This window comes from Rhamphochromis longiceps, linkage group LG15 (genome assembly GCF_057381845.1).
Source record: "Rhamphochromis longiceps isolate RC_006_pf linkage group LG15, R_longiceps_female_GT1.1, whole genome shotgun sequence".
NCBI classification, from domain to species: Eukaryota; Metazoa; Chordata; class Actinopteri; order Cichliformes; family Cichlidae; genus Rhamphochromis; species Rhamphochromis longiceps.
The window spans coordinates 22,149,147-22,165,114 of record NC_140571.1 but is presented as its reverse complement, the minus strand read 5'-3'; the positions used below and the strand labels follow the sequence as shown (position 1 = coordinate 22,165,114).

The 15,968-nt window shown below is 39.2% G+C and overlaps 1 protein-coding gene, 1 long non-coding RNA gene and 1 pseudogene across 2 annotated transcripts; all 3 read right to left on the bottom strand.

The window, feature by feature from the left end:
• Nucleotides 1–731: 731 nt before the first annotated feature.
• LOC146652639 (uncharacterized) lies at nt 732–2,317 on the bottom strand. Its single transcript, XM_085382016.1, has 2 exons — nt 2,275–2,317; nt 732–1,507 (listed from the first exon to the last, which is right to left on the bottom strand). Exons 1-2 carry the CDS (start codon nt 2,315–2,317, stop codon nt 732–734), a joined length of 819 nt encoding a protein of 272 aa, XP_085238142.1.
• A 1,891-nt stretch (nt 2,318–4,208) lies between these two features.
• Nucleotides 4,209–6,097, bottom strand: LOC146652638 (uncharacterized; annotated as a pseudogene).
• Nucleotides 6,098–10,909: 4,812 nt separating this feature from the next.
• On the bottom strand, nt 10,910–14,238 carry LOC146652637 (uncharacterized). The gene is made up of 4 exons (XR_014907553.1): nt 13,903–14,238; nt 13,679–13,768; nt 12,998–13,389; nt 10,910–11,272 (listed from the first exon to the last, which is right to left on the bottom strand). It is a non-coding gene; the product is annotated as an uncharacterized LOC146652637 (long non-coding RNA).
• Between the last annotated feature and the right edge of the window lie 1,730 nt (nt 14,239–15,968).

The following is a 15,968-nucleotide window of genomic DNA, read 5'->3' as shown; positions in this document are numbered from 1 at the left end:
CAGCTCTGTCCACTCTCAGCTGCCCTGCAAAGCAATAACACGAGAAAGACGTCATTTTAACACAAAACAGCATTTCCATTGTTGGTAGCTGCAGCATGTTGTTAAAATGCAATTTTAAACTCAACATATACACACAATAACTATAACTAAACTTAAACCTACAGTACTGTAGGACGATGATTTACACCAGCTATTGGAAGGATTTAGTCTTCAAGACAGTTTGTAGCCAATGTGAGGTGATAACTTACATAGCTGGAACACAGCACCACTCTCCAGTTTGTCATTTGGTCATCCATCCTTCTCATCGGGTTGGGGTAAGGCTGTCTTCTGGGTGGAGTATCTCTCTGTGTTAGCTCCGTCCTGGGCGTTGAGTGTCTGAAGTGCTGAATGCTGGGAGAGGACAAGTGTAAAGCACCTGAAGACAAAAAGACAAAGAGAAAAGCATGAATTCACAGATCACAGAGTTGTTCACTTTACTTTTCTTCTGTTATGTGTTTTTACCTTACCTCTGATCCCTGAGCCACAGGCTATACCTTATGTAAAAACAAGAGACTACAGTCAGTTCACGACATCATTTTAAACCTTTTCTACTTATTTGTGTTGACATTAAGTACGGACTTACCTTTGTCCTGCATGGTGAGCTAGAGCTTGAGAAAAAAATGTTAGTCATTTACAAACACTGCAAAGGCCAACTTAAACATTTAAAGCTTAAAAACAAGTTCTAACATAATCTAGTCAGAGTCGCTGTCATCAAGTGAAAGGTTAAAAGGCCTTTCCCAGAAGCGTCTGACACCAACAGAACCCGAGGATGTTGAAGGGCCATAAAACGTGTCATCACTTACCTTGCACCTCTTTGCACTTACCTCATCAGTGCAGGTGTCGTCTCCGCTTCTCTTTGCTGAGGAGGTGAGAGCTGAGGTTGAAGGAGAAGCTGAGAGAGTAGCGGAAGAAGGAGCAGGAGAGGAAGGAGCTGAGGGAGCAGGGGAGGAAGCAGCTAAGGGAGCAGGAGAGGAAGCAGCTGAGGGAGGAGCAGAGGAAGCAGGAGAAGCTAAAGGATCACCAACCGGGAAGAGTGGGGCGTTGGCCTGGCCGAAAGGCGGCATGGCGAACGGGGCAGCACCTGGAGCAATAGGATGTTGCCAATCGTGCCAAAACGGCTCTGGAGGGAGCTCCTGGATGAGAGGGGAATCAGCTCTCTCATCCATGGTGTCATACCCCGAGTCGTCACTAGGCCAATCGGCCCACTCTTCTGAGTTGTTCCAGTCAGAGGAATTGTCAGTGTCTTCACTCACCTCTTCGACGTCCTCGGGTATGTAGGGAGGGTACTCACCTTCCTCTTCACTGTCATCAGGATCCTGTGCTTCAGGAGAAGAGGGTGAGGATGGGAGAGGGATATACTCACCATACTCACCTTCACTGACACGCTCGGTATCAGAGTCATCCAGGATCCTGATGACCTCTGGAAGGCCTTCTTCTGCAGGACGCTCAACCACGTAGTCGAGACGACCTGTGAGGAAACAAGTTTAAAATAACATTAAGAATGTAATAAACATCAAGTGCTAAAGGAACAGAGCTACATCTGTTAGTTTGAGCAGGTGATGAGAGAAAAGCATTTTAGGCTACATTTATGTCAGACTGAATGACACTTCTACTTGTTCATGCAAGCAAAAAACAGCTAAGTCAACTAAGTTCACATCATTAACTGCTATATAATAAGATATAGTAGTGGCATAACATAAGGATACCATTATTACTACTGTACTATGATTACTGTTTTCATATTCTTTTTTATATTCATTTATTTTTGTTATTTTTTATTATCATGTTTTGTAGCAGGGGAAAAGTTATAGTTTATTTCAATAAAGCCTTTGATCCAAGAAGAACAGGATGTTAGGAAGGGACCGGGATCTGGTGTGTTTACACCTGTGTGTTCTGACGTCATGACATGCTGAAGATGCTGTTACCACAGAGACTGATTTTGGGGCATTTTACAAATTTTAGTCCGTTAAGCTATTTTTAACCAAATCATTAAAAAAGTGTCAAATTTGAAGCCTTCAAATCAAAGTAACACCTTTTTTTTCAAATTCATACACCAGTCGTTAATAATTTCTACACCTCTCCCGGAAAATTTAAAGCATACAAACAATTTACGGGGAAAAATCTTGGAATAAGCATATTTTGATAACATTAAAACTTGATATTCACACTGGAACTTATTAAATTATTACAGTCATTTAGTAGCTCTTAAAATAACTGAAGAAATGTTAAAAGTACCTGCAGCGAAGTCCAGGGGGCTGTCGAGTCCACGACGAGCCATCTTCAGGCTTTGCTGTATGAAAAACAAGTACAAACAATCCAAAGATGAAGTACTTGTTGTGGCGAGCAAGTCAAATCCGCTTTCAGTAAATATTTTCCCGAAAACTTAACTTTCCACAGGCTGAGGTTGGAGCAGGTCAAAACAAGTCCAATAGCAAGTGTAAAGGGACGAATGGAACCTTGTGCAGCATTTATATACCCTCCGCAGGCCATGGTTACGGTTGCCAACATTTTTCTTTTAAAAGCTAACAATAACTTAGCGTTCTCGCTACTCACTATGCTGTTAAACAGCTATATGTTAGCAATGACAACATTTAACAATGCTAGCCGTGCTGATTAGCCTTAGGATTGCTTGAGGTTGTTTCCAGCTCTAGTGGTCATAAGCGAACTTAGTTCTGTGCCAGCTTTTAGCACGAAAATCAATCTTGTAAAGCTCACTATTAAACTGACAAAGCCTTAGAGCCTAGAAACTATGATACTTACAACTGTGCTATGTTTGTCTCATAGCATATAGCAAGACACCATAACTGACCTTTGACCTCTTCTCAAGATTAGATAATGCTATATAGAGCTATTTTAACACTATGTTTCTTACTGCCATTGTTTGACAACATATAAGCATAAAGGAAATGATATATGGAGATTCTAAATATCAGGTTATTATGACTTTATTATAAACTTTACAGTAACAGTTCAGAACTATTAAGCAAGCTTAGTTTTGGAAAAATCCCATTTGTGATCAAAACTTTTTACTTCATATTTATTACTGGTTTAAATCTTACCTGTCCAGCCAAAGTTTTTCTGTTAGATTGGGGGAAACATCGTCCTCAGAAGCCTCACTTTCTTGTGGGGTCCTCAAGGAGTCCAATCTTGGTCCAGTTCTCTTTTCTATTTATATGCTCCCCATGGGTTCAATTTTTTGAAAAACATGGGATCTCATTCCATTGCTATGCAGACAACTCACAGATTTACCTGCCACTGAAACGTGAATCTGTGAGTCGTCTGAAGGGTTTGCTAGATTGTTTGGAGGATGTTGAGGATGGCATGGATGGCTTTTAACTTCCTTAACCTAAATGAACAGAAAACAGAGGTGATTGTGTTTGGTCCCTGTGACCGCTGTGACTTTGGCCCTTTAGGAATTCATAATAATAATAATAAAAACCTTTGCAAGGAACCTAGGAGTGTTTTTTTTTACTCTAATCTAATGTTTGATAAACAGATTAATGCTGCCTTTGCTGTAACTGCTCCTAAGCTCCCTTCACGTCAGGACTTCCCCAACATTGGACACTTTTAACTGACCATTCATCCTCCTCTTTCTCTCATTTTTTACATTCATCAGGTCCTCAGAGTACTCGTTCCATCTTCCCAACACACTCTTTTCACTGTTTAGCACATTTCCATCTTTATCCATCTTACTCCACAAATAGTCTTTTCCTTCGGGGCCGACAAACTGACAACTTTCAACATAATCCATTTGATTTCCAGCTTCAAACTCGTGATAATGACGGACACTGTCTTCACCCTGAAACCGCATTCATGAAATCTTCCTTCAAGATTACAACTACTTGATTTACAGTGGAGTGAAAAAGTCTTTGGCTTCTTCCTTATTTCCTTTTTTTGTATGTTTTTCACATGTGAAAGTTTCAGATTAATAAACAAATTTAAATATGAGGCTATTTAAAAAAAACAAACATCAATCATCCAAACAATTTATTCAAAAAATGGAATTTTGAAACAAGTGAGCTGTAAATACAAAATTGCAGTTGCACTAAAACACATTTTTGCATTGTCCAACTTTCTTATCTCTCGTCTGCTCTCACAGTGAGTCACACACATTTGTATTTACAGAGCACACTTTGACAAGTAGTCTAAACTCTGGGTGAAGTGTGTGATCACACCGAGTCCCAGCTGGTTTGAGGAGCAGACTGAGTCTCTGCAGGGTTTAAACTGGGTCCCTGGAAAACAGACACAGTCCAGTTATATCTGGATGAAAACTGTCTCTGTGAAGGCAGTTTTGTTTTTGTTAACACTCCCTCAGAGAGGGACAGCTGGTTCATGTTTATTTAATCCCATTATCCAAAGACACTTCTACATCATCATCCACAGTTATGGGTCAGTTTTAATTTAATATTGGATTATTGAGATTTGTACTTACTGTGGTTTCATCCATCTGAGTTTTGTTCCCTAAAATGAGAGAAGAAAGTCAATTTCAGTTTCGTTTTAAAATTCAAAATCATTCAATCTTAAATGTACCTTTATGTCTTGTCCTTATATTGACTGTTGCAGCAGTTATTAAAAGCGCTGCTAATCCCACAGAGACAACAATGAACCTCAAAGAAACAAAAAATCTGTCAAACACAAAAAATGTGATTATTAAAATTATTTGGTTGCAGTTTTCTGTTCTGTGTAAATTCCTTTCTTTTAAAAATGTAACAGCATTTTATTAATAAATGTGCAAATTTCTGTGATATGATTTGTATTTAAAAGTATTTATATACAAAGTTAAAGTGAGTTTTCATTTGCATATCATTTCAAAAGCTCAAATAAATTTAAAATAAACAGATATTTATGCAACCAGCTTAATCTTCAGTCCTGCTTTTGAAGGACTCTTCATTGTTGGGGTTGTTTCTGATTTTGTGCTTATTTCAGTTTTTCTGGCTGGATTCTTTGTTGTTTTTGTGTCACCTGAATAAATGAAAAAGTAAAAGCACAAAAGTTTTTCATGTTTCTCATCTGATGTAAACATGAGAAACAATATTCTACTTTCACACTTGAAATATTTAAGTAAATGTTTGATGTGATTTTACTTATATTAACAGCTGATCCTGATCTCACCTGTTTCCTCACCTGATGGCTGACGGTCGAAAGTAAACAGCTGCACTCTTCTTGTGTTAGTATCAGTCACTTCACATTTCAATATTTTATGACGTGATGAGTATAAATAATTATTCTTCAGAACAGACACAGTGGCAGCGCAGTGAGTCTGTGAAGTCACTATTTCTTTGTTCTCTTTGTCCACATCTCGACCTGTAAGCAGCCACTTCACTGTGTGATGACACTGTTAATATGTCAGCACAGAGCAGCTTAACGTCACCGTATCAGTGTCCTTATGTTCAGTCACTGGTGAACATAATGTAACAAAGTGAGACAAACAGAGCGGAAATTAGTCAAGTTATCTTAATCAGTTTCAGTATGATTATTGAACATTTTATGTCCTGAAAAGATTTGAACTGAAAATGTTTTGATGTAAATACTCACAGGTAATAACAGAGAGATCAACCAAAGACTGATGAACCAGAGTATGTGTAGATTGTATTTTGTCTAATTTGTATTGTCGACAATAATAACAACCAACATCCCCGACTGTGAGCTTCTTTATGAGCAGAGAACAGTTCACTGTAACTGTCCAAGTGTGATCAGCTCTACGTAGTCCCATCACAGTTATTCTGCTCATCTATCACATTCACACAAGGCAGAGTGACGTCATCTCCAACTTTCATAAACATGGAGGCTTCAGTTACAGATACTGTTGAGAAGATTGAAGAGAAATATGATAGACATTAGAATACAGCACTTTTTACAGTCAGAGTGAAGATATTTTAGACACAAGTTCATAAACAGAGCATGCTCAGCTCTCTTATTTACTGTAAAGGTTGTTGACTGTAATAATATGAACAATATTTAGTTTGACTGCTATTTAAATGTTTCCTGTCTTCTTACCTGCGATCTGAATCATGAGCATCAGACATGAAAACATTTGAATCCATCTGAATTCATCCATCGTGCTTCTCTGTCTCACTTCTTTCTTGTTCTTGATCTCGACTGTCACACCCTCTGAACTGTTGACTCTGTAAGACTGTTTGTACTTCCTGTCATCAGTGAGATGTCACTTCCTCATCACAGCTTTAGGGATCCAGTTGTTATTTTTGCTGATGATAATGTTTCATAGGTTGAGTATGTCAGCTTTTCATGTGTCTGAAATTCATGATTTTTATAAACATAATTTATTGTAATGAGAAATCACATTCAGCAGGTGCACTTTGTGTCTATTCCCACAGAGCATTTGTGACAGACTGACAGTGATTTAAATACTGATTGTTAGGATGAATTGAAGATGATTAACTGATAAACAGAATCCAGTCAAGCTATTTGGTGATTGGACTCTGATGGCCTTCACGGCTGATTGGATTCCAGCTGATGAAAGAATTTAGGCAGGACCCCCCACAGTCCAGACATGGTGGTGGTTAAGATGGAGAATTGGATGGAGCGCTGAGTAACATGTCTGGAAGGGAGATTGAAAGATGAGCAGGGAGATTTAAAGTACATGAAGTGGAGGCTGATTGTCTTGAAGAAGGCCGGGAGAAAGACGATTGGACTTGACCAGTGATGTCAGCAATCAGCTGGACAGTGTTCGAAAGTGGAAGTGATGAAAAGCTCTGGCCACTAAACACCCAGGAAGTAGACAGAAGTGTGATTATAAGTCTTCCTCATTGTACTCGTGAAGGCTGAACTTAAGCTTCATGTGTTTCACTCCCTGAAAATAAACAGACGACTGAGGAAGTTGAATGTGTGAAGTTTAAGATAAATGTTTCTATTAATGCAGCTTCTCTTTCTTTAAAATGTAAGAAAATGAAAGCACATAACAAGGTTCTGTTGAAGGGTCAAACACCTCCGCCACCACAGTTGGACTTTTGATGTCTAATAGATCATTTGATTACACAGCTGCAGCTACAGAACATAAAGCAGGTCTGAGACGCTCCTCTTCCTCATTGTTGAACTGAAGACGTTTCTGAGAACTGAAAGTGTTTTGGTGAGAGTGTGGCTACAACAGCAGCAGAGCTCATGAGGTTTGACTTTATAATAACGGACAGTTAAACATCAGAAACACAAACTATTATCACAATTGTTGAACGCTGACAGTATGAAATCGGTTTAAGGGTTTAGAGAGTTTGTGTTCAGTCTTTCACAGTTGTGTGAGGAGAGCAGGAAGGAGGCAGGACAGACTCAGACTATCTGTTGGTGTTTTATTGATATATTTAAAACAGAAATTGTGACCAAGCAAGCAGAAGATGTGTACCAGGGTTGTGAAGCAAAGGTTTCTGCAAAGGACACATCTGTGCATCCTTGATTGTAACTCCTGCAGCAAGTCTCCTCTCCTCTCTTTCCTCTGAGTTAAAACATCCTTTAACATGGTTTACTTGGTTTACTGAAAATGATTTGCAGCTCACGAGCAGGAGGACACAGGAGACCTGCACACCTCCAGGACACTGCGGAGTGCAGCTCGGATCTCAGCTGACCCTTCTCACCCTGGATACAGTCTGTTTGACCTGCTCCCCTCAGGCAGGAGGCTCCGGTCCATTCGCACCAGAACCTCTCGCCATAAGAACAGTTTCTTCCCCTCTGCTGTTGGACACATGAACAATAAACGTACGACTGTCCCCACCACTAACTCATGACCCTACGCTGTGTTCACTGCATGATTCCATGTTTTGGCACTGATCACCACCTGCACTCATGTATATATCTTTCTACGTAGCACTTTGAATTCTTATTCTCATGTATATATCTCATGTATATCTCATGCATGTATCTTTCTACGTAGCACTTTTAATTCTTATTCTTACTTTTATTTTTTTCATGTCTATTTAAGCGCAATTTATGACAGCATGTTTGCACTGAAGCACCGCAGCAATTTCCTAATGTTGTAAACCTGCTCAACATTTGGCAATAAAACCCATTCTGATTCTGATTCTGATTCTGAGATGAGGAGGCACAAAATTGAAAATTGAGACAAGTCTTGGGAGTGGTGTCATTAAAGCTGCTGGTAGAGTGCTCAAGGCCTGCGCCGACCAGCTGGCTCCTGTGTTCACCAGACTATTCAACCTCTCCCTGACACATGCCACTGTCCCTCACTGCCTGAAATTGTCAACAATAGTCCCAGTCCCCAAGTCCACCACCATCAGTAGCCTCAGTGACTACAGACCCATCGCACTGACTCCAGTGGTTGCAAAGTGCTTTGAGAAGCTGGTCCTAAAACACATAAAGGACTGCCTCCCACCCAGCTTCGACCCCCACCAGTTTGCCTACAAGGCAAATAGGTCCACAGAGGATGCAATTTCCACTGCTCTCCACTCCGCTCTGCATCACCTGGAGAATCCTGGGACATCAGTAAGGATGCTCTTCATTGATTTCAGCTCAATACTATCATCCAAGACATTCTTATAGACAAGCTGGTAAACTTGGACTCCCCCCCTCCACATGTGCATGGATCAAAAACTTCCTCACAGACCGTTCACAGTCAGTCAAGGTTGGCACCCAGCAATCATCCACCCTGTCACTCAGCACTGGCTCACCACAGGGATGTGTGCTGAGTCCATTATTATACCCCATCTACACCAGCGACTGCACCCCTACGCACCCCTGCAACATCATCATCAAATTTGCAGACGACACCACTCTGATGGGGCTCATCACCAACGATGATGACACCGCCTACAGGGATGAGGTCCAGCGACTGTCAGAATGGTGTAACTACAATAACCTCACGCTAAACACCAAGAAAACCAAGGAAGTGGTCATGGACTTCTGCAAAACAAGAACTGACCCTCCTCCCCTCTCCATAAAAGGTGACTATGTGGAGAGGGTGTCCTCCTTTAAGTTCCTCGGCACCCACATATCCGAGGACCTATCCTGGTCCACAAACACATCAGCTCTAGTGAAGAAAGCCCAGCAGCGCCTCCATTTCTTGAGGGTGCTGAGATGGAACAGGCTGCAGACTGACCTCCTAGTGTCCTTCTACCGTGCCACTATAGAGAGTGTGCTGGTGCACGCCATCCCTGTGTGGTACGCTGGTTGCACAACAGCTGACAAGAAGAGACTACAGAGGGTCATCAGAACTGCAGAGAAGGTGATCGGCTGTCCACTCCCCTCCCTGGACTTAATTGCCAGCTCAAGAGGTCTCTCCAGAGCCAGGGCAATTATAAAGGACCACCTCCATCCTAACCACCACCTCTTCAACATCCTGCCCTCTGGAAAAAGGCTCAGATCCATCAGGTGCAAAACCAACAGACTAAAGAACAACTTCTTCTCGTGGGCTGTCAGAACTCTTAATGCAAACTAAGAGTGTGTAAAGACTTCCCCAACACATCCACCCTGACACTGCTGTTGATCATCTATGTGCAATATCTCAGTCTTTCCATGTTCTGTGCAATATTTTTGGCTTATGTGCAATTATTTTGGTCCCAGTCTGTTTCAATGTTTCCTACACATACACCATGTATATAGTTCCACTCACATATGTATACATATACACTGTTTTTTATTTTATTCTATTTATTTAATTATTTATTTATTTTCCGCCTTCGTTGTATATTGGTTTCTCTTCTTACTTTAGCACCTTTGTGGTTCAGCTACCCAATTTCGCTGTGCAAGAAACTGCACAATGACAATAAAAAGCTCTAAGTCTAAGTTTCTAAGTCTCTAACAGGTGACTGTGCAAATACTGGAAAACTGAGGACCTCTGGCGGACAAAAGGAATAATACACAAAAAAGTGCTCAGACATAAACTGTGAGAGTTTAAAATTTGTTCTGCAAAAATAGAATTTCACCAAATTAATAGAAATGCATATTTTCCAGATTACATTATTATAAAAAAGAATATTCAAGATATTGATTCAGATTCTATTTAATCATCATGAAAGACATGTTATAAAACTCATACTGGACTTTTGACACTGCACATATTTCACTTACACAAACTATAAAGGCATTAAAGGCATTTAACAACAGTCATATTATAAGAGAGGATTAAGACTTGAATACACATCTTCTATCAGATTAAAATAACAACAGCGTGAAACACAAAAACTATTAACATTGCTTTAAAGTTCTCATCTAGTTTATATTTACCTATAAAACCAGATGAGATGACATTGATAATATAACAGCAGTTTTCTCTGCTGAGTTGATGTTGCTGATCAGTGGCTGGATGACAAAAACAAAACATAATCAGAATCAGAAAAATGTATTAATCCCTAAAGAAATGATGTGGTTACACAATGATAATAACATCATAAATGTTGCTTTGGCTCATTGACCTCAGGTATTTGAATTTCTCCACCTATATTACCTCTACTCCCTGCAGCATCTCTGTTAAACCTGTCTCCCTCTCATTCACACAACTTCTCTCCAGAACACTCCTCCACCGCTACAGGCCGTCTTTCACCTGTTTCTTAATGTTGTCCACAAACATAATAGACCAGAGACTCCTGCCTGACCTCAACTGTCAACCTACCCATCATCATAAAAATGAGAACAAAATAAAGAGCATAGATTCCTTTCAATACTTTGGATTTCTTTTCTTTTGACAGAGGAAAAATTCAAAATAAGATGAACAGTAAAAACAGGTAATAAATAATAAAAATAGAAGCTAAGGAAGATCTTCAGAACACAAATTTGAAACTCAAATACAACTCAAAACTCTAGGACCATGGCACTGTGTGCTGTTCAATAGTCTAGCAATAGCAATAGTTTTAGTTGTATGTTTTCTATCAAGCCTTCTCTTAGAGCAACTGCTCATATCCATAGCAAAGAACTCCTGGTACCAATTATATTTTCATTTAAAAAAAGGAAAAATAAGTGTATTATAATGTAGCTGGGCACTGTCCCAAAAACTGGTGTTTCTTTAAATCTGTTGGACCCATAAACAATATTCAAGAATTGTCTTTCCATTAAATGCAAATTCTTTTTTTTCAACAGCTTGAACTATGTTATTTTAAAATTGACAGTAGAGCAGAAGTCACTGCATCATTTCATCATCAACACGAACCTGAAAAAAGCTGTCTGATATATAGATAAAATAATAACAAACAAACAAACAAACATATCACTAAACAAAACACCTTATCTTGGTTTTCTAGGTGTTGCTGATGGTGACATAGGAAACTTCAGGATCCACCTAAACAATGAAGAGAAAAACATGCTGACTCCTCAGTAATATCCATCCATCCACTTATCCTTTTTAGTGTCGCGGGGTTGCTGGAGCCTATCCCAGCTGTCATAAGGCGAGAGGTGGGGTTCACCCTGGACAGGTCGCCAGTCTGTCGCAGGGCCAACACACAGAGACAGACAACCATTCGCGCTCACATTCACTCCTGCATTCACACCTATGGGCAATTTAGATTTTTCAATTGACCTATACCTTTAGAAGTGCTTGTATGAATGGGTGAATGAGGCATGTTGTTTAAATGGCCTGCATTTGTATAGCGCTTTTCTAGTCCCTAAGGACCCCAAAGCGCTTCACACTACATTCAGTCATTCACCCATTCACACACACATTCACACACTGGCGATGGCAAGCTACATTGTAGCCACAGCTGCCCTGGGGCGCACTGACAGAGGCGAGGCTGCCGGACACTGGCACCACCGGGCCCTCTGACCACCACCAGTAGGCAAACATGGGGTTAGTATCTTGCCCAAGGATATTTGGCATGCAGCCAGGAGGCAGCCTGGGATTGAACCACCGTCCTTCTGATTAGTGGCTGACCTGCTCTGCCACCTGAGCTACAGCCACCCCTACAGTGCCCCTACAGTAGTCAAAGCACTGGGAGAGTAGAAAATTGCTATATAAGAATCAGTCCATTTACCAATAAAAAAAAACACTGCAAAACACACAAAACAAAATAGAAATAAGAAAAATGGTAACAGACATAGGAAAAAAAACGTAAATAGGAAAAACGAAAACAGAAATAGGAAAAAACAGATTTCCAAAAGCAAAGGGAAGTGTTTCTGGGGAGACAATAACCCGACGGACCAGTTGCAGGGACGCAAAAAATGCTAGGTGTGTTTTATCATGATTCATATAATACTGATGATGGATTTTTAGGCTAATAGTTAGGCTAACACATATACCACTCATCTTTTCTTTCCTCACAAAACCGATAAATCCTCCACTTCTTTTAAGTGTCTCCCAGCGCAATTCTTAGCATATTTTGGTTCCTGCAACTGGTCCGTCGGGTTATTGTCTCCCCAGAAACACGTTGTGCTTTTGGAAATCTGTTTTTTCCTATATCCGTTGTCGTTTTTCCTCTTTTCGTTGTGTTTTGTGTGCTTTTGCAGCATTTTTCTTATTGCTGGTGTTTTCTTAAGTTGCAGTGGCCTCTCAGGGCCACCGTACAACTGAGTTCCTAGTCTCCACTATGGCCTAATCTCCTCATGTGTATTTAAAGCCCCAGTTTGCTTCTGTTCTTTGTTATGTTCTATGTTCCTTAGAGGCTAGTTTGTGACTTCCAGATTTTTAGTGTTGCCTGAATTATTTTGTGTTTTGCATTTTGGCCTGCTAAGGTCAGCAATAAAGCTGCTTTTTGAGTTTAACATGGATTTGAGTTCTGCACTTGGATCCTACTTTGCCAACAGCTATCCTTGAAAATATGTCTCACTGTAATGCAACATAAACAACTCTTCATTCATCACTTTAATTTCTCAGAAATGGTGTCTCAAGATATTGCATTTGTGTTTTGACCTCTTACTTCAGGTTTTACGATTCATGGTGTGGTCTACTGATTTTATTTTTGGCCTAACTTTCTTATCTTTTGGATGCTTTTTCAGTTAGTGTCATGCATTTACAATTTTTTAGAGAATAAGAAGAAGTGTTTTTAACTCTGGGTGTAGTGGGTGATCTCACCGAGTTCTGATTGGTTTGAGTCTCTGCAGGGTTTGAACTCAGTCCCTGAAAAACAGACAATAGTGCGGTTACATCTGGTGGAAAAGCATTTCTATGAAGGCAGTTTAGTTCTTGTTAACACTCCCTCAAAGATGAGCGGTTTATTTAATTGTCTTTTTAGTGGCAGATATAGGAATATTTAATTATATGTTTCAAAACTCACAGGATTTTCATTCTTCTGCATTTTGTTTCCTGGAAAGACAAAAACAGTCAACTCTAACATTCATAGAACAACTTACAAATGTTGTATCTGTAAATGTTCTCACCTTTCATTCTTTTCCTTATGATGAGACACACAGCTGTTATCAGCAGTGCGACCAAACCAATAGCTCCATTGATGTACCACGAAATAGCTGCGATAAAGCAGACAAAACAAATTTGAAACATTTTTGCATGTTAATGTTTGAAAAACGTTTCACACCATTTAACAGCCATGATACTCAAGTGAACAATGTTTCCTGCCAAAACCACACCATCATATCAAATGTTACATCTTAAGTTTCCTATAGGATAGGTAAGTGATTTTCTGTCATCAAAATGTAAATAATATTCATTAGGAAAAAAGATGTAAACTAAAGTATGAACTCTCCTTAAAACTCTAAAAGAAAACGTGTTTTTCCTGCTTAATCATCATAATCTTACGTGATTTTGAAGGATTGCTGATTGTGTTTGGTTCTGATTTTGTGCTGCTTTCAGTTTTTCTCGCTGGTTCCTTTGTTGTGTTTGCTTCAGCTGAATAAATGACAAAAGCAAACCAAAAAGTGTGTCATTATTTCACAAGTTGTTAATGAAAAAAAGATCTTAAAAATGTAAAATCTATCAAACTAATATTTGAGGTCATCTTAAACAGTTGATCGTGAGCTCACCTGTTTCCTCACCTGAGGGCTGAGGGCTGAAGGTAAATGGCTGCACTCTTCCTGTGTCTGTATCAGTCACCTCACACTTCACTGTGTTGTATCCTGCTGAGTAAATAGGGTAATACTTTATAACAGAGAGAGAACATTTCACCTCAATAATCAATCTGTCTGGTTTAGTTGTGGCCTTTTCACCGATCTGTCGAAGGTTGATCAGCTGTGCTGTTAGTTTCTTGAAATAAAAAAACATTTAGTACCATCACAGTTATTCTGGTCATCACATTTAGACGAGGCTGAATGACGTCATCAACAATCTTCATTGAAGAAAACCAATAAAAAAACATTAGAATACAGCACTTTTTACAATAAGAGTGAAAATCAATTTAGAAACAACTTTATAAACATGCTTCCCTGAAACAGCAGATCATACTCAGCCGTCTTATTCATGTTATTGGTAAGTGATTGTAATAATATTGATACGATTATTATTTCACTGCTATAAAAATGTTTCCTCTATCCTTACCTACAATCTGAATCATCAGCATCAGACATAAAAACATTTGAATCCATCTGAATTCATCCATTCTGCTTCTCTGTCTCACTTCGTTCTTGTTCTCAGTCTCAACTGTCACAGTCTCTGAACTGATGACCCTTCAGGACGGTTTGTACTTCCTGTCATTTGTCATGTTTCACCACAAATTTAGCAATTTTTAGTCGTCTCTCATTTATGTTGATGATAATGTTACACAGCTGGAGTAAATCAGCTTTTCTGAAACATTTTTTCTAAAGGAAATTTATATGAAGACTTGGCAGGTTCATATTTTTGTCATTCTCACAGTTGATTTGTGACATTGATGTGTTTGACATTGAAAAGAAAATAATGAATAAAGAAGTCGAATGTGAGATATTTTTTGGAATAATGCAGCTCCCCTTTTTTAAATATTTTAAATCAGAAGGTGCATGACAGTTAATGTGTCAGACTCAACTCCTTAACCAACATAAGTGAGATGAATTGATTTTACAACTGCAGGTACAGGAAATATAGCAGATAATGCTATTGGAGTGAAACCCAACAGTTCCTCACCGTTAATCTTAAGTAATTTCCCCCTGATGAGGTGGAGAGGAAGTGTGTTCGTTACAATGTGGTGTGCTCATTTTACTGTTTTTTTAAGAATCTGCTGTTACAAGTGAAAATCTAAAAAAATTAAGGGAAGGTAAGGCCCCCAAATGTTTTGGGTTCGTAGCGACACTCTTGGTTTCTGACAGAAAACGGTAAGTGGTGAGAATAGAGGCTGTGGTTCAGGGGTTATCAGCAGTAGCATTTAACAATAATCTGTGAAATTGGTAAATATGTATGCTCATTAATATGTTATATATAATATATTAATATGCTCATCAATATGCTCTAGTGTTTAAAACCCTAGAGTTCAGCAAATTAAATTCAACAAATATATCACGAACACCTTATTTGTGATAACCAGTGTTTCAGTCACAGGCCTGTCGGTATTATTCAAGTTACACAGTGGATTTTTTTCTTTTGGCTAAATACAAAATAAGAACAGTAAAAACAGGACACCCAAAATCAAAATCCAGCTTGACGCAAGGAAGATAAGATTAGTTAGGGAAACTATCACAGCAAAGGCAGTAAACTAAAAAGGGCAAAGGGAAGACAAGACACAAATTGGGAGGCAGAAACCGGTGAAGGTAAATACACCCAGCTCAAGGCAATCACGGCAGAGTTGGCAAAGGTGTTAGTAAAGCTACCAAGAAATGAAAGAAAACTAACCAAAATAAAATAGGAAATGAAAAAAGACAAATAAATCTAGAGACCAGACAAACACCTAATGAGCCAGGCATTCATTTAGAGCAAAACTAGTTGTGGGCAGATAACAAATGAATAGAAAAACATTTTATCTCCAGATGACATTATTGTAAGCAATAAGAAGGAAGAAACTGATACAGATTTAATGGTATTTAACGGTCAATAAACTCATGCTACAAAACCCATAACGGTCATTTAGAAATCTAAAACAAACAAAAGCCGAGCGCTACCCCCAACTCGCTAATTGAATAAACAA